Consider the following 24081-nt stretch of genomic DNA (forward strand, 5'->3'; position numbering starts at 1 on the left):
AGAACACGACGCACGCGGGTAGAATTCTTTGCTTTAGTTCCTCAGAAATTTTGCAAAATTTTTCAGATTTCCTGTCACATCGAATCTTTAGACGTATGTATAAAGTATTAAATATAGATAAAAAATAAAAACTAATTGCACAGTTTGGTCGGAATTGACGAAACGAATCTTTTGAGCCTAGTTAGTCTATAATTGGATAATATTTACCAAATACAAATGAAAATGCTACTATTCATATTTTACAAAATTTTTTGAAAGTAAACAAGGCCTTGGTGTCTTCGTGTTTGTGGAATTTTGATTCGAGACCATTCGGCAATCAGCACGTACAATGCTCACATTCCATTCAGCCAGCCATACTCGGGTGTTTTTCTATTTCCTGGTGTCATAGGAAGAAGTTATTTATTTATCCTAGGTTGTTTGAGGCTTTGAGCTACTACTATCGTGTATGTACTACTAGTCTACTACTACATGATCTTGGGAATTAGGGTAATCGTATCTACTAATAATAATTGGTGCAAAATTAAATGCATAAATCAATAGGTACATAGGTGGTTTACATTAATCAAACTTCTTTTAATTTGCTAGAGCCTACTGGATTGTTTTCGTGTAGTTCAATTAAAACGATATGATTATAAGTACCAAGATCGATTATAAATGTTATGATCATGAATAAATGTAGTGTTTGCTCAGAACCAGATATAGAGGAAATTAGACAAACTTTCCAAAGACAATTCAAATTAACTTTCAACTTGTTCGCTTGAAAAGTTGAGATTATCTGTTCAATGAACCGGTCATTCAGCAGTATTTTTCTCTTGCAACAAATCATCGCACAGTAATTTTAACATAGCTTATCAGCCAAGTAAACAGACCGTTTCTTTTTAGAATCTACTGCTTTTGCATTGCTAGGACGCATTATATGAAGGTGTGATCAGATGTGTGTTTTTGTTACAATTATTAAAATAAAAAGGCATCCCATAAAATTCCCTTGGCATGCACAAATTTCCCTTCGCGGAGATTTCAAATGGAACACAGTGCATTAGCTTATACTCCCTATACGACCGGATGCATCTGATCATGGACAAATAAGGCCTCATTCGGTTCTGCAGTCATTCCAAACATTGATTCCATGCCAAACGAACGAGGCCTAAGAGAGATCTAGCGGTAATCACATCTAGGATAACATAACCACTTTGATGAAGTACTATGATGTCACTTTCTGTACGCCAGGTGTTGCTGCACGGTGTAGCTGCGTGGACGGGAACGGGATGGGCAGCATGGACGTCACCTTCACGGCGACGGTCTTGTCCCGTTGTGGTGCGCAAATGGCCAGTACCGACCGCACGACTGAGGCCTTGTTTAGATGCAATTTTTATTTTATTTTTTTTTAAAATTTTTTATCACATCGAATCTTTAGATGTATACATAAAGTATTAAATATAGATAAAAATAATAACTAATTACATAGTTTGACTATAATTTACGAGATGTATATTTTGAATCTAGTTAGTTTATGATTGGACAATATAGTTATAAAATACAAATGAAATCAAATTTCAAAAAATTTTAACATCTAAACAAGGCCTGACACACCATTATATACATCTAAACAAGGCCCGATATACTCAGTGTTCATCTCCATACATGGATGTTATTAGTGTTGAAGTAGCTTAAATTAAATTTTACTTCAACTCACTCTGACAAACGTCAATTAAGTAGATGCATATGTATCAAACAAAGCTTAAGTTGTATAGATATACTTTAATTTAAAAATTTGAAAATTTTTACAATGGTTGCCGAAAAATAGACGGCTCGTGAGCACCGATCCGACGACTAAAAAGGTAGAGAAACTAATTGGAGAGGCACCAAATGCATATTAAATGGTGGGACCATATGCACTAAGTGCTTACTAGAATTGGTAGAATTAACTCTTTAAGAAAAGATGGGATAATTCTATTTTCAATTTTTTTATATAATTAAGAGTAGAATAGTATAGTAAATGTATAATAGAATAATAATGTTTGAGTAATATAGGGATGACTAAAGTTGTATAGTTTGTCATATGTATTTCTCAGATCCCGACCACACCATCCAGCCACTCCCTCGTCTCTCTGTTCTCCATTCTCACCAGGCGCCAGCTGCAGAGCAAGGGCGAGTGCAAGGGCAAGGTTGCGCCGGCTAGGGCAGGCGATCCATCATCACCAGTTCCCTATGAACCGCGGCATTGCGTTGGAGGCGAGATCGGGCCCAGCGGCGTCCGTGCTCCCGTTGGCGGCGGCAGGAACCGTCCCCGCTGCCAAGGGTGCGGGGGGCAAGGTGCGCTCGCGGATATGGTCGTCTGAGGTGGAGGAGGCGAGATCTGGTCCCCTAGATCCAGTAGAGCCGCATCAGCTCTGTCCCTGTCGCAGCGGGTAACCTTGCCTTTGTGCGGCATGCTGGTTTCCTATGGCCTACGCTGACCGCATTGGCACCCGTTTCCCTTCTTCCAGAGGAGTCGAGAAATCCGCCGCCTGCTGCCAGGAGGACCCGAGCCATGCATTGAACTACGCAACAGCAATGATAGGACGCTGGGACGCAGCTCGACAACATTGCTTCTGGCCTAGCACACTGTCCCTATGACATTCATATATTTTGTGTTCACTTCACATACAACAATCTTTCCATCTATACCTGAAATCGAACTAGTACATGTACTTTGTGGTGTGTGGTTTGCAATCTTAAGATTAAATCTGCAAAATATAATCAGCAGTGCAGCAGTTCAGATAGTATCGAATGTATGTAATCCAATCTTTAGAAAGTATTCATCTAGAGTTCAGATAGGCTCACTTGTTATTGATTTAGCATGTGATAACCATTGAGTGTAGTAAATTTGTTCTTTTTGACATAATGACGACAACAACAAAGAAGCAAGTCTGCAGTTTCAAGAATACAATGCAATTAGCAGTTTTACTAAACTCATAACAACTGCAACTTGGCTTCAGTAGTACCAAATATTATTGGAACGCACAAATCTAAGTGTACTTATCTTTTTACCAATTGTGTGCTTACTAAAATGTTTCTGTTTGTATGCAAATCTAATGTACTTGCAGAGCCAAAATGGCTTGGTTTCTGTTCAAATCTGATACTGCAAAGTGTTGTTCTCAATTAACAGAATATCTCTACACATAAGACATCAATATGCTGCAAATCTTGATTTCATTGTATAGATATGGAAAATCTAATTACAGAATCTAATTACATGAACCATAGGCAAGTCAAGCAATGGAGCTTTGAATCTAGTCCCTACAGAGGGCTCCTTTCACGATGTGCATGCCTCTGGACATCCATGTCTGCTGCCACCTCCATCACTTCCTCGGCTTGACTTCCGCCCCCTCCAAGGAGGCTTGGGCCTTGTTTAGTTCCAAAAATTTTTGCAAAATAGAAATAGTACCACTTTTGTTTGTATTTGACAAATATTATCCAATCATGTACTAAGTAGACTCAAAAGATTTGTCTCGTCAATTTCGACCAAACTGTGCAATTAGTTTTTATTTTCGTCTATATTTAATACTTCATGCATGCGTCTAAAGATTTGATGTGACGGAGAATCTGAAAGATTTTGTAAAATTTGTTGGGAACTAAACAAGCCCTTGAATGGTGGCGTGGAGCAGGAGCACTGTAGCAGCGCGACTTCCCACGACAGTATGAGGAGCGGTCAGGCCGTCGGGGAGCTAGGGGTGCGGCGTGGCGCAGTGCCACCTGGTGAGGGAGGGGCTGCGGCGCGACACTTGAACATCCGCGTGGGAAAAGTGAAAAATCTCTGAATCCGGGGTTGCGAGGGGAGGGGAGGCACAATTACCGTACTAACCTTCCACTCATAAAATTAATTAGAGCTAATAAATTACTTAGGAACTAAGAGGAACCTAGAAGTACCCCAACCACCGTAAATATCCAAGGCCATCATGATGCCCTGTCCGTTTCAGCTAGCGGATAATATTTTTAGCCATAACTTTTCAGCCGAATCTAACAACTATTTAACAGTATTTTTTCTTTCATAATAAATTAGTGAACAGTACTTCTAACGATGACTTTTTAGCCTTAAATCTCTTGTCACCTTCCTTATTCTCCTCCTTCCACATTTCACAAATATAAACGATCAACGAAAAAACATCAATTATATATTAGTGGAGAGATGTATGTACGCATCGTTCCAATGGTGCTTTTCAAATGATTTGTCGTATTAAACATGCAGAAAGCATACACTTGAGCACAAAGGGAAAGTTAAGCCATAATACACGGAAGAAGAAGAGGAGATTGTAATATGAAATCACTATGGCAAAATAAGTTTAAATCAAAGACGATAAATTTTATGTTGCGGCCCAAAAAACTTCTTGCTCTAATACTGACTTTCTTTGTCCTGTAATTTAGTGTATTCTATAAATTTTAAGATAAATTAAAGATTCGAACATAAAAGATACATGTATCCTTATTTTATTTTTCTAATATGATGTTATCATCAATATGATTAAGGGTGATGGGTTTATAAATGGAAAGTATTTAATGCAAAACTGATTTTTTTTGTCCTCTAGAATGCATTATATTTGAGGATATTTTTTAATGCTAGAATGCATTATGTTACATATATTATAGGACAGAGAGAGTACCTTAACATGTCTCAGACAACCTTAATTCTGAAATTTTTATCTTAGGAAACTTCTATATACAAAATGCCACGTTGTCAATGAGATGACATAGCATGAGACAAAACCTATAGTCCCTTAACGTGTACTCCACAGCGACAGATCCAAAACAAATGATTAAAAAGGCTTCTTCAACCTCCCGACAACTTTGGCCTCTCCTTCAAGGTACATCTATAACAAAAATCGCTAAGGGACTAAGGCACTGTTTAAATTGGAGATGAAAAATTTTTAGGTGTCACATCGGATGTGTCGGAAGGATGTCGGAAGAGGTTTTTAGAAACTAATAAAAAACAAATTACATAGCTCGTCTGAAAACTGCAAGACAAATCTATTAAGCATAATTAATCTGTCATTAGCACATGTGGGTTACTGTAGCACTTAAGGCTAATCATGGACTAACTAAGCTTAAAAGTTTTGTCTCGCGAATTTCAACCAAACTATGTAATTAGTTTATTTTTTTTTATTTACATTTAATGTTCTGTGTCCAAAGATTCGATGGGATGGATGAAATTCTTTTGTGGGAAACTAAACAGAACAGGGCCTAAGGAGGGCTCCATGGATCCGGCAGTGTAAGGGGGACCGTTGGATCCGTCACTGACTCCACTAGTAGTGTATTTGCCCTTCATCACTCAAATCAAAATTTGAAATCATTGTTATGGGATCTAATTGAATCCTACCCATCCTAAAAATATATTGTTATTATGGATCTAATTACTCTCCATCCTAAAAAAACATGAATCTAGCTTCTTTAGAAGTCAGACATTCTCATCTAACTATTTTTATAAAAAATACTATTAACATTTTTATCACTTTTGAAAATATAGTTTATCATTAATTTAATGATACTTATTGAGTATCGTAACTATTAGTTTATGCATATATATATATATATTAAATTAAGATAATTAATTTGTTGAAAAGTTAGCTCGGAGGGAGAGCAGAGTGCATTTATTTTTTAATTACTTAATTAATTAAAGAAACATTTCCCGTTCACTTCGAAGCGTGCACGCTCTCTCCCTCTCCCGTGGCGACAACTGGGCGACCGTCGTCGTCTGTCGACGAAAGCTAGTCGACAGTCTACCTTGGGGTATACCACGGTAGTAGTTTATCGGTAGACGGTGCGCAAACTACGAATTCGATGGTGACGCAAGACACGGACAAGCTTTTTATCCAGGTTCGGCCGCCGAGTTGGCGTAATACCTACGTCCTGCGTCTTGTTGTATTGGATTGTGTTGAGAGAATAATGTCTGATGTATGATCTGTCCTCTAGGGGACCCCTACCCCTCCTTATATATCGTGAAGGGACAGAGTTACAAGCAAAGTATCCTATTTGGTACAATATCTTGTAGCCTTGCGGTGCACGCCGACCAGTCGTGCGCCGCACGTCTTCATCCTGTGGGCCGAGCCACCTCTGATGGTGCGGCCCATATAGATCCATGAGGGTATAGGGGTTTATACCCCACGTCGCCACCCTATGCCAGGTGCCCTGGTCGGTCCCTTCGCGCCAGGTCTTTGTTGTCCCTTTGCCGACGACGAGCACCCACCAGGTATGCGCCAGCCCTTGCCTTTCCTTGCTGCCGTGCGAAACCGAGCACCCGAATCCTAACTAAGCAATTTTGTTATTTATATCCGGATCTGAATGTATTATACCTACTAACTTTGATTTTTTTTTTGCAAATTATTGGGTGTACGTGTGCACAACCATGTCCTGGGTCCACCCCTGTGTCCTGGTGATTATTGTGAAACATATCTATAACTCTTATAAAGCTAAACCCCACTAGATGAATTCTCTCTTCATGCAAGGTGTCCACATCATTTCCCACTAAGTGATCCACTAAATCTTTTATCTCTTCATGCAAGATGTCCACATCATTCCCCACTAAATCCATGTCATTCCATATTAATTATAAAAAATAACCATATCATCTATATCATGTGAAATACTTTAAATGTTTAATATATTCACATACAAGTCATGTACATACACTATTTGTTTCATCACCAATTAATTCCTCTATAATGTAATCAAATATTAGTTTTTGTTTTATTAGCTTAGCAACTTTTTACTAGATCTAATACAATAAAATACATGCAAGTCAAAATCATATGTGTACATACATAATAAACTTAATATCATATAGTAATGCTATGTATATAATGATTTATTTTTAAGAAAATTCCGCAGCAACGCGCGGAGAATTCACCTAGTTTCTTTAAGTTTGAAGGACCACTAGATGTAATCAAAGATAACGGCGGAGCCAAAAGTTTTATAAAGCATAGACGTAATGTTATACTAATACTAACAAGATAAATATAATGCAGGATTATTAGAGGATTTAAGTGCTAAGCAAATAGTGACTCGCTGACTAGGTTTAAGCATGCTTAAGTGTTCCTAATCTTTAAGAGTTTTGTGATGTAGTAGACATTATAATTTTAATCTTAAACCGAATAAATAGAGAAAGGAGTGGAGAACAATTGAGAAAGAGCAAATAAATACATAAGTCCTTGTCTATCTTCCCTCTTTTCTTTTTATAGGAAAGGTGTGAGAGAAAATTTTCATAATTTCTTCTAATAGGATTTGTATTTTAAAAAATATTTTAAAGAAATCATTATGTCACAATGTTATGTGATTGGGTCCTGAAGACACTAGTATTATCTCTAACATATATATTATTTTAAATATATAGATATTAATTATATAGGTGTTAGTTTATCAAAAGATGTTAGGAAGAAAAAATAGAAGTTGCTCAAAAAAAAATGAAATGAAAAAGAAAAGAGAAAAAAATTATATGGGCTTTTATTTAGTGGCCCATCAAACCCACGCACAGCCGGCTCCTTGCAGCGCAGCGCCGACGCTCATCTTCCGCTCCTTCCCCCACTCGCGCTCAGGCTCGGTCCCAGGGATCGGAGCGGCTCCCCCTCGGCGGCGTCCAGCGACGGAGGGGCAGTCCCAGGCTCGGCGGCGGCGGCGGCGGCGGCTCCCTCTCCCGCCTCTCGCCAGTCGCCTCCGTCCTCCGCGCACCGTCCGGCGACCCTGCGTACGCACCTCCCTCTCCCCTCCCGCCTCTGCTCTACCGTGGGAGCCCGGCCAGCTGCCCAGGGTGGCCGGGCCTTGGCTCCGCCGGTGATCAAAGACACCGGGGTTCACAACTATTCTGTGAATTTAGGCTCCTGAAAAAAGCAGAGCCTGAAGAAACGATGATCTAGGGTTCACTGCACATTTGGGAATGGATTACTACAACATCCTCAAGGTGAATCGCAATGCGACCTTGGAGGACCTCAAGAAGTCGTATCGGCGGCTTGCAAGGACGTGGCATCCTGACAAGAATCCGACTGGAGGGGCAGAGGCCGAGGCAAAGTTCAAGCAGATAACCGAGGCCTATGAGGCAAGTGAATTTAGCAGACGAACTTTCCTTCCAATGTGATGTATTTACAGTCACGTGGAAAGTCTTTGGTTGTCATAAATAAGTGAAGTTATGTTTCCTCTGAATGTATTATGTATCCTCAAATTGTCTTAAATTCCTGTTTACCATTTTCAGTGTGCATCTAGGTCCTAGGATATACAAAGTGCAACGTATAGGTTCATGTATTTATTTAATTCACAAAGCGAGAGTATTCATCATCCGTCTGAATTGATGAATTGAAAATGTTAGGAAAAAAGATACAGTTTTATAATACAAGCTTCTGGTGAAGTTCTATGCCAAAAGAAAGATGTTGTGATTCTGTAGTTGTACTTATAAGTTTCAAAAGTAGTCATACTGTCCTGGCATCTTGGAAGTATTATTATTCCTTGTAATTAATTTGATTTGCAGTGGTTTGAAATGGTGAAGTTAGGACTTCTCACTTCGTTGGTACCATAAGATATAACCTTTGTGAGTTAAAAATGTTCTGTCATGTTCCACATCTACCTTCAGCATTTACTATGGTGATGCAATACTGTAATAGTATAACATGAGTATGGTTACTGTATATTGTTTAAAACTTTAGGTGCAATAGCAAGATAGAGCAAAACCTCAATGTTTTCCATCTCTTATAATCATCACTTTCACATGGACTTGTACTCATCATATTTATTTTACTTCCAGCCTGTAGTGTTGAAAAAAATCATTGCATAGAATCTTCTAGGACTCTGAATGCAAAAGTTCAGTTCAAGAGCTGTGTTGCTTATTTGCTCTTTGCTGACCAACTCTAGATGATTAGTGCAGGTACTAAGTGATCCAGAGAAGCGTGCAATTTATGACCAATATGGTGAGGAAGGCTTAAAGGGGATGCCTCCACCTGGTTCCCAGAGCCGGTCCTCCACAACTGCTGGCCCAAGTGGTCCGAGTAATTTCCGGTACAATCCTAGTGACCCAGATGATTTCTTTGCTGAGTTCATGGCAAGCAACAAGACCTACTCCTTCGACCAAGACCGGACGCGATTCCAACCAAGATCACATTGGACTTCAGCAAGGAACAGTAGAAGCGAAGCTCCTTCTGGTTCACGGAAAGAGAGTGGTGCCAGTACAAGCCATGAAGAAAAGCCACCACCTGTGGAAAAAACATTACTTTGTACCCTTGAAGAGTTGTACAATGGAACAAAAAGGAAAATGAAGATCACTCGGAATGTTGCAAAACCAGATGGGTATGTTGTACTACTTTGCTCATGTTTATATTATATCTTTGTAGTGATAAGTTGTTCTATAACTTTGCGGTTTTCTCCTTTTTGCTGCACAAGAGTTTGGGTCAATAACACATTTAGATAATCTGGAAATTCAAGCTCGCACAGACATAACTTTTCTGCGACAGTTAAGATATGCCTTTTGCTAATATGTATTTTGTAATTATCTCCTGTTTGCATCGCATGTTATGAGTCCATTATATATTTCCTTTTAACTTTTCTTTCCCACTTTTGTTGGGAGGGGTGGGGGTGGCGGCAGCTAGATATATGTTTCGATTTTACGAAGGCTGAATGCATATACATGATGTTTGAGTTGAAAATCTGCCACTAGGACTTATTTTTCTTTGCGTATGTAACCATGCTTGACAGGAACTTGCAAACATGCAACAGTGTCACATTTGGCTCTTTTCGACTGCACAGCAGTCATAATGCATGCTATTTTTTTTACCTCCACCTCCAGACTAATGTCTGAATTTTAGAAAGTTAATTTGAGCATTTGACTGCAAGGGCAGTCTAATGTCTGCATGAACTCTTATCAAGTTAACACTGATGAGCCTGCTGACTGGTGAAAAACTTGGCCAGGGGGAGAGAGAGACTTGCCCCCCCCCCCCCGCGGATTTTGTTCTTAATAAGTTTGTGACAGCCTTTGAACCTGGACTGGTGACTGGGCTTCATCGGCCTCCTGACTTCAGCGGTCTAACCAGTGTTATTCATGAGAAGTTGGCCTGCTGGCTGTTAAACATACAGTGGTTTTATTACTTGACATGAAAACAGTTTTTGAATGAGGAATATCATCAATCATGCTATTTTGACATCTTCCTTGGTAATCCTGGTTCTATACTTCTTGTTTCATGACAAAGTTCTGCGTGCCAACTTTCCTTCTCGAGAGAAAATTCTGTGAAGGATAGCTAATTAGTTGTGGATCCTAGGTCCTTACTGTTACTTTTGAAACAAAGATTAATCACAAAGATAGTTTCTTTTGTTTTTCTCAAGTTCATGGCAGCATGATTAGTCTGGTATGTTGAATCGGTTTGCTGTTGCATTTACTGAGATAGAAATTATGCTGATTCTCTGACTCCATCCGAATCTCATCTTATGCAGAAGAGTAGAAGTTGAAACTGAGGTCTTGGCAGTTGAAGTGTTACCTGGCTGGAAAAAGGGCACCAAGATTACATTCCCCAACAAAGGCGATAAACCGCATGGCCAGTTAGCACAAGACCTGACCTTTGTCCTCGATTCAAAGCCCCACGATGTGTATAATCTTGAAGGAAACAACCTTCTTGTAAAGCAGGAGATCCCTCTGGTAGATGCCCTCGCTGGGGCAGAGATAAACCTCAGAACCCTCGATGGGCGGAATCTGCCAGTGAGGGTGGAGGAAGTTGTGCGCCCTGGGTACGAAGTTGTGCTGGAGAACGAAGGGTGGCCAATCAGGAAGGAACCTGGGAAGAAAGGGAAGCTGGTTATCAAATTTGATGTGACCTTCCCGATGAGGTTATCGTCATCACAGCGGACAGCCATCAGGCGAATCATGGGCAGCTAACTGGGGAAGATAAAGAAAGACAGAGAGGGGGGCATTGCATTCTTACATTAAGAAGAAACAGTGACTATATTGGCCCAATAATTTAGATAGATAACTGAAGTCAATCACTTAGGCATTTCCATGGTTAATCGCATATGACCTAGTTGCTAATCCTATACCTATTTGCTCTGGTTAATGGAATATGACCTAGTTTTTCTTTTCTTTTTTCTTTATTGTCATGTGAATCAGTAGAAAAGGTGAGTGATTTTGATTATATTGTAAGCAGTTTTTTTCCATCTGAGTTTCTGGAGTATGGGATGATTTTCTTCATTGAAAAACTCTCATTCTCGGGAAATGAAAGGAAAGATAGAAAAGACTAGAAAGGAACATTGAAGCCAATCTTCATCTGCATCTTTCTTCTGTCATGTATCAGTTGTGCAGGGTTCATATGTATTTTTTGGCAAATTAAATTCCCATGTTCATCCATATCTCGACACTCCAATTAAATTTCTGAAAAAAAAGAATCTGTGCAGGAGGGTAAGACAGCACTGGGTATTTTGCTTAAGGCCTTGTTTAGTTCATCCCGAAAACCAAAAAGTTTTTAAGATTCCCCGTCACATCGAATCTTGTGGCACATGCATAAAACATTAAATATAGACGAAAACAAAAACTAATTACACAGTTTAGCTGTAAATCACGAGACGAATCTTTTGATCTTAGTTAGTCCATAATTGGATAATATTTGTCACAAACAAACGAAAGTGCTACAGTACCGAAAAGTTTTCACTTTTCGGAACTAAACAAGGCCTAAGAAACCCTGCTCTATTTTATATACATGTGCTTTGGTATGGGACAAATGAGTTACAAATAGTGTCTATACACTATACATGTATCCAAGCACACATTCACTGCAGAGGTCCTAGTGACAAACGAGCCTATAGCGTCTTTTTACTAAAAAACACTTTTAGGATTATGTATGAATGTACTTCCTCCATCTCTAAGCTTTTCAAGAAATTAATATTTTTCAAGTTTAACTAGATTTATAGAAATTATTATTATTATTATTATTATTATTATTTATATCTTCTAATATTTTTGTTATGAAAAATATTTTACTACTAATCTAATATTATCTCTGGCTCAAATTATAAGTCGTTCTAGCTTTTCTAGAAATATAATTTTTATATAACTTTTATTGTTTATCTAGATATGTAGTAAAATCTATATATTTATAAAACTAAAGTAACTTATAATTTAGAATAAAAGGAGTATGTAACATAAATATTGGTATTTTTAAACTATCTATAGTCCTGTTCCGTGTCTTTTTAAACTGGAAAAACGCTTATCTAAAGTACCCGGATAATAAATAAAAGGGCACCAAAAGCCCCCCACAAAACCCTGTGCTTCGTCACCCCACCCTCAAACCCACCACCACACCACTCGCACTACGCGCACTGCCGCCGCCGCCTCCGTTTCCAGCGCCGGTGAGACGAGTATGGAGGGGGGGAGCGCGGGGACGGACGGCGGCCTCGACGACGACTGGGACGCAGCCTTCATCATCGAGCTGATCGACACGGTGGACGAGCTCGACGCCTCCCGCAACCCTAACCCCACTCCCACCCCCACACCCGCGCCCGCTCCCATCCCCACGTGTGGCCCTTCCGCCGCCACTCCCGACTCCTACCTCCCCGCCGCTCCGCACCCCTCCCCCCCGCTCCGCTTCTCCCCTCCGCCGCGGCTCTCCGAGCGGCCGCCGCTCCCGCCGCCGGCCGCCGCCGCCAGCGCCAGGGATGCGTGCGGCTTCTCCCCTCCGCGCGTGCTCTCCCAGGCCGGCCGTGGCTTCTCTCCTACGCGCGACCTCTCCCAGCCCCAGGCGCCCGAGGAGGGCAGCCTCGCGATCGTTGCGGTGTCGGGCTCCGCTGGCGACCAACGCTTCGTGGGCACCGGCGTGGGCGCGGAGAGGGACAGGGAAGCGAGGGAGCTCGAGAGGCTGAAGGTGATTTATTTCTCTGTGTTTGGAGCGGAGCGGGCGGTTCACTTGGCATAGATGCATTTGCGTTTTGTTCCTAATGCTTTTGATCTTAACCACTGCAGAGGGACCTGAACCGTGTCTCGGAGCAAGTGAAAAAATTGGTGCGTACCTTGTTATCATCTGTGGCAGTATTCTGTATTCCTGTGAATCCTTTGAACTGTGCATTTTAACCTTGTTTGAATCTGAATTGAGATGATGTCTGATCTACTAAACTGGTGCTGCTGACAAACTCTTTTTTATGGATTATTGGTGATTGTTTTTAGCTAACTCGTATGATCAGCAGGTTTTGATTCTTTGTAATCTTGTTTGCAGAAAAATGAATGCACTGAGCTGAGAAAGGACAAAACAAAGAAAGATCTTCAAATCAAAGCTAAAGAAGCTGAGATTCAAAATCTGAAAAAAGCTAATGTGTAAGTACAGCTGGTTTCAGCAACTCATTATTTCAATCACCATGATGCTCACTGTGAGTTAGCGTACTTGTCATCTGTCTGTATCTGAAGAAATTGAACATGTCTAGTTCATTCTGAATGAAGCAGGATTTTGGGGGGCTGGGTTTTTGAAATATTACTTGATTCACATATGTTGCTTTCTGCATCAGTTCCAAGACTGTTGACACTGTTTTCCTCTTTCATTTTCTTTTTATTCAGCAGCTCCAGCAAAGATATTTGCAGTGCAGGGATGGATATTGATCAGTCCTTTCACACCCCTGCGAATGGGGCTTTGCATGCTGGGGGTTCTTCTAGGACATCCACTAGGCGAACATACAAGATGAACGGCAAAGATAAGGATGTCCATTCCTTGCGAGATGATTTGTATCTAAAGGAAGGGCATCAAACTGATTTGCCTGAGGCCTTGGAACTGAGGTGTCGCACCATGACTGATAATGGTAAGATGTTGAGCTCATTTTGTAGCTGACATTTCCTTTCTTACACCCCACCCCCTCTTCTAATCTTATCGATGATTTGACTTGAACAGGAACAAGTACATCTGGAGTAGTGTCTCTGGAGGTAATGCCCCTAGCTTATTTTCATCCTTTTATGTCATATATATAGTACCAAAAACTCGTGTAAATTATATTTTCTGTTATGTTGGTAGGAGAATACCCATTTTGAACAAAGAAGCATTACATGCAAGGAAATTAAGGCAATAGGAGTACAGACAGATAAAAGATCCGACAATGAACATTTTGAGTGCAATAAAGTATTGGTTGAGCATATCTCTAGTAACCTACGTGCAATGTGGGGCATGTCATCTAACAGTTTATCAAGAGGGAATTTGATATCAAAGATCATTGTTTCTTGTTCAGAAGAAATTTTGTCACTTCTCCAATGTACTAGATTGTCAGACAACTGTGAACCCTCTTATGAACCAAGCTCCTCCATGAATGAAGCTATTTCCCAAGTGTATGACATGTTCATTAAGGTGAGTACCATGTAAAAGGTGCCTTTTGTATTTCCCTGTTGCAGTTCACCCTGACATGCATTTCACGGTGGACATATGAATTTTCTGACTGAACTTGAGCCTCAATGTCGACTACTGTTCCAGTTTACTCTTGGGCCTTGTTTAGTTCACCCCAAAAACCAAAAACTTTTCAAGATTACCCGTCACATCGAATCTTGTGGCACATGCATGGAACAATAAATATAGACGAAAACAAAAACTAATTGCACAGTTTGCCAGTAAATCACGAGATGAATCTTTTGAGCCTAGATAGTCCATGATTGGATAATATTTGTCAAATAAAAACGAAAATGCTACAATACCAAAATCCAAAATATTTTTCGGAACTAAACAAGGCCTTGATCTTTCCACCCCTCTTTTTATACCGGGACTGATATAAGACTTGTATTTAGCCACAAGATGTCCTAAATTGCCTGAACATTTCAATTCAGTATCTGCATATGAAATGCCACATATATTGCTTGCATTTGAAGTAGCCAGGATCTTTAAAAAAATTCAAAATTTCCTTCCATTTTTCCTTTTGATCATGCCATTTAAGTTAATTAAAATGATCAATTTAATTGCTCATTTTTGGCAGATGAACAGTGGGAGAATATCAATACAAACTTTCCTTGAAGCATTGCTAAATCTCTGTGCTTTTGATAATGTAAGATCCGAGACAGCTTTTCCTTTTGTTTGTAGCATTGATATATGTGTGTGCTTTTGCCATTTCTATTATCGCTTTTATGCACTTGATGAATATGTGTGTGTGCTTCCTTATTGGTATGGAGTATAGGTGTAGGTGCACAACCACACAACGGTATGATCTTGTACTAATTATGTTAGCACTGATACACACTGGGAATGATCTGTTCACGTTTATTTTTTAATTAGCATTAAACTTTGAGTAAATTTCACAGAGCTACAACTGTGTGATCTAATACCCATAGATCTGCAACAATTTTGACATGTATCACAACAATAAACTATTTTCGCACTTGATACTATAGAACTACAATTTTTTCTAATAGCTACTCAGTGCCAAAGCAATTGTAGTTTTTTGAAATTTACTCTTAAATCAGTAGGAGTTATTTGATGTGGTATTGAGGTTTTCTTGTTAATCTTTGTAACTGTGGGGGAAGGAAAATGATGATTTCTAATGCTAATACTTATGAGCAGCGATGTACTTTTGACTAAGTTCCATTTTAATCATGCACCTTATTGTGAGAAGTGGTGACTTTAGGCATCATAGATCCATTAGTTTAACTAATAAGGAATGGAGGAACCTGCAGAAAAACTATCTTAAAACCCTATCTGTAGTGACAATGAAGCAAACCTATACCTTTTAGGTTGATTTCTTTGTGAATAAGAAAAGTGTGAGCAGTTAATTGATGCAGACTTGGGAAAATGCTAGCAAAATTGGTTCAACTGTCCCTGTTGAAACATCAATAGTACATTCCCTCATCACTTTGTCGCTTTTGTTTGAGTTCTCATAGCGTCACCCCGTCAGACATATACTATTGCTAGAGAGTTGAAACAATAATGATTAATGAGTACACTTAATTTTATTTGCTACATTGTTGTAATGGTTTTGCTATATATGCATGTCAGTCTTTCCACTTTTCTTGTGGATTGTGATGTTGGACTGAGTAATGCTGTATTTTGGCTTTGTTTGACATGCTATTCGTTTTTATCTCTGTATTTCAGACTGCTATAGTTGGTAGAACTTTGAGGGTATTGCTCAGGGTTTTGCAGCACTTACTGCATCATGGAGCGAAGTCTAGTGGAAGGTATGCTTTACTCGTGCATGGAATACAATTTTACTAGTAGACAGCAACTGCATTTCACAGTTAGGTTTAGCACTGAACTCAAAACAGTAATTAACTGACAATATTCATGTTCCTTCTCTAATTCAAAATTCAACCTGGAATATTTCCCTAAATGTAAGCTGTAAAGTGATTAGTAGTGCTTCACTCGATACGTTTTGAGCTCCTATTCTTTTTTGATCTGTAAACCATGTGTTCCTTTCTGCTTCAGTTTTCAAATTTTCTTATAGTGAAATGGTGATGTGGTTTCTAAATGAAATAAACTGGTTATTTTTTTTATGTTGGAAATGTTTCTACTCAAGGGTGGCTTCCATAATGTTCTTCTTTTTTTTGTTGTTTACTATTGTAGGTTCCCATGCTTATGAACTTTAATTTGATTTTTCTCAGTGTACCCTCAGGAACAACGTTTCTGTTGAACCATATGTTAACATACACACGGAGAACAACCACAAAGACTGTTTAACCTTGCTGAGTCCACTGGATGCAGACGATTTATTGCAACAGCATAATATGTTTCTTCCTTTTACTTTATGGAGTTCACTTTTCACTGCAATGCTTCAAATTGGGGTCAAGTACTCAGAAGAGACGATTCGTACTGATGCATTATCCATAATGATTCTCATTGTAAGGTCGACAGATCCCAAAGAGGAACGCCATAAGTAAGCAAGCATCTGAATGATGTTTCATTTGTTTAGTTGCTTATGATGTTGGATGTTAATGATATAATGCTGCTACTTTCAGATTCGGATTTACTTCTGTAATGACAAGATTGCATCTGCTAATGCAGAAAGGAAACGGATTGCTTGTTAAGAAGCATTCAGTGCGTCTACTTTTCTTGCTTCTCAATTGTAAGTACTTGTTCTTGTATGTTTGATTTCTTCACACTAGCTTTAGAACTGAAGATGCTAGCATGCAAGAACTGTTCTTGCCAGGTGAACACTGCAATGTGTGCATTCTGTGGACGAGCTACCTGGTACTCTTTTTTTTTAATGATGCTTTTGCCTGGTTCTTGGGGACTTCTCATCCCTCATAAGTGTAGAAGATTAGGATTGGGGCAATTGGCCACACCTCAATTGGAGGGGGCGCCTTCTATTATATAGGGCCGACTGGCCTTTACAAGGCAAGGGTGATTCCCTTGATTTACATCTGATTTACATCTCCTAATTATAGTAACTAAATCAGTGATTTACATCTGCTAATTATAGTAACTAAATCAGCTATCCCTGATTGATTTACATCTGCTAATTATGGCAATGATATGCCGCAGCATATGGTAGGGGGCTGCGGCATATTCTATTGCCTAACACCCGCCCGCAGTCGCAGCGGGAGGCTCCCGGACGCAAAGGCTGGATCGAAACTCTCGAAAGAGTGCTGTCGGAAGCCCTTTAGTCATGATGTCAGCGAACGGATGAGAGGAGGGTACATGGAGAACCCGAATTTCACCAAGGGCCACCTTCTCGCGGACGAAGTGAATGTCGATCTCAATGTGCTTCGTTCGCTTGTGGTGGACGGGGTTGGCTGTCATGTAGACGGCGCTGATGTTGTCGCAAAAGACAACGGTGGTGGAGAGCAGCTGAATATGGAGCTCCTGGAGTAACTGTCGAAGCCAGCAACATTCAGCCACAACGTGAGCCACAGCCCGATATTCTGCCTCTGCGCTAGAACGGGACACCGTGGTCTGGCGCTTGGAGGACCAGGAAACCAGATTGTCGCCGAGATAGACACAGAAGCCGGAGGTGGATCGTCGAGAGTCTGGACAGCCTGCCCAGTCAGCATCAGAGTAGGCAGTCAGCTTGTCGACGGAGCCGGTGCCAATGTGAAGACCCGAGGAGAGAGTCCCCTGGACGAAGCGTAGGATGCGCTTGATGAGCGCACGGTGAGGCTCGCGCGGGGCGTGCATGAAGAGGCACACCTGTTGAACAGCATAAGCCAGATCAGGACGAGTCAACGTCAGGTACTGGAGAGCCCCCGCCAAGCTCCTGTACTCAGATGCGTCCTTCTCTGACAATAGAACCCCGTCGGTCGCGGATAGCTTGGCATGAGTGTCAACAGGTGTCGATGTCGGATGACACTCAACCATGCTCGCACGCTGAAGAAGCTCGACGGCGTACTATCGCTGGGAGAGGAAGAGGCCATCGGAGGAGCGTGTGACAGCAATGCCGAGGAAGTGGTGGAGGGCGCCAAGATCTGTCATGGCGAACTCGGAGCTCAGCCGAGCCATAATGCGTTGAAGGAGCGCCGAGGACGAAGCGGTGAGGACGATGTCGTCGACGTACAGCAGTAGGTAGGCGAGGCTCGTCCCTTCTCGTAATATGAAAAGGGACGTGTCGGAGGTGGAGGCGACGAAGCCGAGCTGCCGGATGAAGGTGGCGAAGCGCTGGTACCAAGCCCGCGGAGCTTGCTTCAGTTCATACAAGGACTTCAGCAGACGGCAGACGTGATCTAGAGCGCCAGGGTCGACGAATCCTGGCGGCTGCTGACAGTAGACGGTCTCCTCAAGGTGGCCGTGAAGAAAGGCGTTCTTCACGTCCAGCTGGTGAATCGGCCAGGCACGGGATGCGGCGATGCTGAGTACAGATCGTATGGTGGCCGGTTTGACAACCGGGCTGAAAGTCTCGTCGTAGTCGACGCCCTCGCGCTGGGAGAAGCCTCGGACAACCCAGCGAGCCTTGTGGCTAGCGAGGGACCCATCGGCATGGAACTTGTGCCGGAAGATCCACTTCCCCGTTACGATGTTGGCGCCAGGGGGACGCGGAACGAGCTGCCAGGTGTTGTTGTCGACGAGGGCCTGGTACTCATCCATCATCGCAGCACGCCGGTTGGCGTCGGCCAGAGCGCTGCGGTAGTTCGTTGGGATCGGCGATGGTGAGGAAGATGTGGTGGCCGCCAGCCCTTCATAGCTGACGCGAGGGATGGCACCCGTCATGGTACGGGTAACACGCGGCGGCGGTGGCGGCGGTGGTGGTGGCGGAGCAGTAGAGGCTGCCGGTGCCGGTGAGGGCGCCGTCGGTGGCGCCGGGGCGTCAGGAGGGACTGTCGGGGCAGCCGCTTCTCCGGACGGCTCGAGGCGGGGGCGGCGGACGTAGACCCGTGGAAAGGGAACCACGTTGGGTCCAGGCGGGGGCACGTGACCACGCCCGCCTGGTGTCAAAGGAGGCGATCCATGTGATGCTGCAACGTCGGAGGGTGGCTGCTCAACATCCGAGGGGGATGGAGTAACCACGGGCGTGGAAGAGGAAGTCCCACCTACAACAACAGTAGAGCAAGGCACCGAAACCATATCGTCGTCGAGGAGAAAGTCTTGAGATGCGGGGGAGGAGGCGTCTGAGGTGGCTGCAAAGGGAAAAGTGGTCTCATCGAATATAACATGGCGAGAGATGATGATGCGGCGTGTTGATAGGTCGAGGCAGCGGTAACCTTTGTGTGAGGGGGGATATCCGAGGAAGACGCATGCCGTGGAGCGAGGGGCGAGCTTATGTTTAGAGGTTGCTTGCATGTTGGGGTAACAGAGACACCCAAAAACACGCAGATGGTTATAGGTTGGTGGCTGATTATGCAGACGAGTATATGGAATGGCATGCTGAATGGAGGAGGATGGGCGCCTATTATGGAGGTAGCAAGCTGTCAGGAGTCCCTCGGCCCAATATGCGGGAGGCAGGGAGGCGTGGAGCAGCATGGTACGAATGGAATTGTTGAGGGTGCGGATGATGCGTTCAGCTTTGCCATTTTGGGATGATGTGTAGGGACAGGAGTAGCGGAGGTGAGTGCCTTGAGCAGCGAAAAATTTGGTGGTGGCAGTGTTGAGGAATTCAGTCCCGTTATCAGCCTGAAAGCATTTTATGGGAAAGCTGAATTGTGTTTTGGCGAGCGCAGCAAGGTCAACTAAGTGTTGGTGGACCTCTGATTTTTTTCGGAGCGGAAAAACCCAACAGTAGTGGCTATAATCATCTAAACAGACCAAGTAGTATGAAAAACCAGACAAACTGTTGATGGGGGAAGTCCAAACATCACAGTGAACAAGTTCGAAAGGGGCATGAGTTATGGACTGCGAAGAACTGAAAGGCGTATGTTTGCCTATCTGACAAGAGTGACATAGGGAGTGGTCTACTTTATTACAGAAAACAGCATGCAATTTATTTAGGCGCTCTAGAGCAGCGGGTGCAGGATGGCCGAGACGTTGATGCCACAGAGTCGACAAAGCAGCCAGGAGAGCATGAGGTGGAGCGGCAGCTGTGGAGGCAGGCATGGTGTATAGGTCCCCATCGCAGTTACAGCGGAGAATCACGCGTCCTGTCCTGAGATCCTTAACAGAAAAACCATGTGCGTCAAATTCAAAGGAGCAGCTATTGTCACGAGTGAATTGACGGACAGAAAGCAGGTTGCGGACTATGGATGGTGCAACAAGAATATTATTAAGAGCGAAGTTTGTGGTAGGTGTGGGAAGGATGGAGTGACCTCTAGACGTGACAGGAATACTGGTGCCATTACCTACTGTTATTGAGGAGATGGAGGAGGGGAGACGTTGGGTGAGCATACCAGCCGAGGAGGACATATGTGTGGAGGCGCCGGAGTCAACTATCCAGTCGCCCTGCAGTTGCATGTTCTGCAGGGCAGCGATGAGGCCGGCTGCATCCCAGGTGCTGGTGGAGGTGTTGGAGCCGCTAGAGGAGGTCTGGAGCGGAGCGAAGGCGGTGTTGGCCCGAGTTGCGCCCAGCCTGGCCACCAGGACCTCCAGGAACGCCAGAACCGCCCTGGCGGCGCTGTCCAGGAGGAGTGACACGCTCTCCAGGGGCCACACGTTCGCCGGTCCAGGGATTGAAGCCCCAGGGAACGCGCTTGTTGGTGCTGGTGCCGCCGGAGGACTGCTGGCCACCCTTCTTGGTGTTAGGGCGCCGGCCGCCCTGCAGCTGCTGCTGCTGGTGACCGCCAAGAGAGGAGGCAGCAGCCAGGAGGGCGGTGGTGGCGCGCACCTTTTCCTTGTTCTGCAGGCGCAGCTCTATGAGGAGGAGCTGGTGCCGGGCGGCAGCGAGGGTGAGGGGGTCCCGGCGATGTTGTCGGCGACATTGGAGTAGACCTCGTTGAGCCCTCGCAGCAGGTTGAGGACGAGGTTGGGTTCAGAGACGGGCTGCCCAACGTCGCGGAGTTCGTCGGCCTTCTCCTTCATGTGAACGCAGTAGGCGTCAATGGACAGATCCCCTTGAGTCATCGAGTGGAACTCGTGATTCAAGAAGATGGCGCGAGGAGCCTTGTTCGCCTGGAACACCGCGCTGATGGCCGCCCAAAGGGCGCACGCCGTCTGCGTGTCGTCGGTCATGGCGAGATTGAGGACGGCATCGGAGACGGTGCTGTACATCCAGCCACGGACGCAGAAGTCAGCCTGCAGCCATGCCGCGTCAGGAGTTGAGGTGGAGGCAGCGGCGAGGTGATGCTGCAGCCCAAACTTGCCACATGTGGCCACGAACGCCGTCGACCACTTGGTGAAGTTGGAGGGCTTCAACTCAAGGGTCATGGGGACGTGGAGCTTGATGTTGATGGTGGCGAAGGGGGAGATTGCAGGAGCAGCATCGCTGGTGAGGTTGCCGCTGGTGGCAGAGGAGAGGGATGATTCGGTTCCCATGGGAGGGGGAGGAGAAGGGCGGCGCCCAGGTGGAGATCGAGATTAGAACGAGATCAAGGCCTGAACTCGTGATACCATGTAGAAGATTAGGATTGGGGCAATTGACCACACCTCAATTGGAAGGAGCGCTTTCTATTATATAGGGCCAACTGGCCTTTACAAGGCAAGGGTGATTCCCTTGATTTACATCTGATTTACATCTCCTAATTATAGTAACTAAATCAGTGATTTACATCTGCTAATTATAGTAACTAAATCAGCTATCCCTGATTGATTTACATCTGCTAATTATGGCAATGATATGCCGCAGCATATGGTAGGGGGCTGCGGCATATTCTATTGCCTAACAATAAGCATGAGGGAATTCAGTAGTGGAGCCTCTGTTTTTAATGGCTAGATTGAAAAACATGATTTGTTTGTTGGTGTTTTTAGTGTTAACTGTTTTTACCAAAGACATTTGTCCCACACCTTTCCTTTGATATGCTTATATAGAATTGAGTTCAGCTGTTGAGCGATCGGCTTAATGTAGGTTCCTTGTTAAAATAATTTTGTTTTCAGTTTCAAAGATACATTAAATATGTTACACTTATGTAGTAACTTTCCCTGCCTTTAATCCTTTCAATTGCAACCTAATTCCTGTTCTGTTAGGCCCAGTGATGTTGAAGTTGCTGTGTAGTGGAGGCAAAGATGGCTCCGAACAGATGGAATCGGAAGCTTGTGAAAACAATAGATCAAAAGAACTCATAAGCTCAGTTCTTGCGGATTTGTCTGATTGTTTGACTTCTGAGGCAACTTGTTCTCTGGTAAGCTACTTAGCTCTTTTAGTTATTCATTCCAGATGGAAATCTGCCTTTACATTTAGCCAGATTCTATTGGTCTGTCCACATGGATTGAACATTGTGATGGTTTTTCACCTATCGCCGATAAACAAAAGGCGTTGCATGGTATTCCCTGAAAATGTCTAGATACTTTTTTTTAGATTCAGCATACTTGCTTATTTCACTTTAGTTAGCTGAACAACTATATTTTTCAGGGGATTGAACTTTGCCGGCTTGTTATCATTCTGCTAGCTTATATAGCTTCCAGTGGCAAATTGGGATATGAGGTGCTTTTAGGTCCAGTGAATGCCCGTGGTGCCAGTTTTTTGGAGATGATAATGGAAGTCCTTGCATCACAGATGCAATATGAAACACAAGAGTTACTAAAAGAAAGGTACATCAAACTTTGCTACCCAGTCTTGTGCGTTGTATCAGAGCATGAATGTGGAGATATCGCTGAGTAAATTCTAGATATGTCTAAGCTCGTGAATTCTTCCCCTTTTTGTTGGCAACTATCTTAAGCTGCACCCCAAGTTGCTCTTAATTGCCTATAAAGAAGTTGTCTGCGATTTGTAGTACTAATGTGAAAATTGTTTCTGCAGGTGTTTGGTGATGAGAGAAGCTCTTATCCTCCTAAACCGGTTGGCATCACACACTAACTATTCAAAACCAACTTTGGAAATGCTGACAAGAAGCAAGATATGCGCAACCTTGACGATTGACGTTGCGAACCGTTTGCCTCAGATCCAGATGGCAAATGATCTTGCGGAGCTGGCCCAGAAATTCAGATCACGAGTGTATGCTTTTCTGGAGGAGAAACCCTTGGCAGTTGAGGGTTCCAGTCTGGGTGCTTCTAACAAGAGTTGACGACCCCCCAGCAGCCTCCTGAGGTAGCTGGGATAGTGCCATGGAAAATGTATCACTAGCTGCTCAACAAAAATTAGTTCCTTTTCTTTTCCTTACTGATCCTAGGGTTTACTTAGGAGTTACACTGGCTTGGCTGGGCGAGTCGGTAGCTTTTGCTGGTGGTGTACAGAGGTGACTACTTCCTCGCCATTTTCGGGTAGAGAGAATGTACATAATTGTCCTTTGGACATCATCTTATGCCTATGGCATCGGCCATTGCAGCTCTACAATGAAATTTTCAGCTTTTCCTTGCCTGGATGATGTTTGAAGGTAAGCTATTGAGGATACTGGATGGGTTAATTTGTTGGCATGGGTGCAGGCAAGTGATGTGTCCTTGCGTCATGTCAGGAAATACTCGTCCACTTGTTTATGCAACATGTGCCAAGGATATTGCAAAGTTTAAGAACATGTCGGTGCATAATTGAGTAGGCGAGCTAGCATACCCAAAATGGCGTTCGAAACAAATACAAGAAATTTTCAGCTGAGCATATAAATGGAAACAATAGGGCATCAAATATCTTTTTTTTTTGGTTTGTTTTGTTGACAACAAGGGCATCAAGAACTTTGGTTTAGTGGAGTTGCAAGCT

At 43.1% G+C, this 24081-nt stretch overlaps 2 protein-coding genes across 5 annotated transcripts; both read left to right on the forward strand.

Annotated features, from left to right (window-relative positions):
- On the forward strand, positions 7512–11280 carry LOC8068288 (dnaJ homolog subfamily B member 1). Its single transcript, XM_002451423.2, has 4 exons — positions 7512–7714; positions 7844–8062; positions 8882–9300; positions 10438–11280. Exons 2-4 carry the CDS (start codon positions 7904–7906, stop codon positions 10874–10876), a joined length of 1017 nt encoding a protein of 338 aa, XP_002451468.1. The 5' UTR covers positions 7512–7714; positions 7844–7903; the 3' UTR covers positions 10877–11280.
- Positions 12250–23752, forward strand: LOC8055087. 4 transcript variants are annotated; one of them, XM_021459035.1, is made up of 13 exons: positions 12251–12851; positions 12950–12988; positions 13200–13297; positions 13535–13773; positions 13863–13894; positions 13983–14309; positions 14926–14994; positions 16035–16117; positions 16552–16812; positions 16895–17001; positions 22419–22573; positions 22705–22714; positions 22804–22946. In XM_021459035.1, exons 1-13 carry the CDS (start codon positions 12351–12353, stop codon positions 22809–22811), a joined length of 1929 nt encoding a protein of 642 aa, XP_021314710.1. In that variant the 5' UTR covers positions 12251–12350; the 3' UTR covers positions 22812–22946. The 4 variants fall into 4 exon arrangements, with proteins under 4 accessions (XP_021314711.1, XP_021314710.1, XP_021314708.1 ...); XM_021459033.1 differs by lacking the exon at positions 22705–22714 and adding an exon at positions 23191–23752 and having other exon boundaries at positions 12254–12851; positions 22804–22982; XM_021459034.1 differs by lacking the exon at positions 22705–22714 and adding an exon at positions 23191–23752 and having other exon boundaries at positions 12254–12851; positions 13538–13773; positions 22804–22982.

The sequence above is a fragment of the Sorghum bicolor genome, chromosome 4 (assembly GCF_000003195.3).
Source record: "Sorghum bicolor cultivar BTx623 chromosome 4, Sorghum_bicolor_NCBIv3, whole genome shotgun sequence".
Lineage (NCBI taxonomy): Eukaryota > Viridiplantae > Streptophyta > Magnoliopsida > Poales > Poaceae > Sorghum > Sorghum bicolor.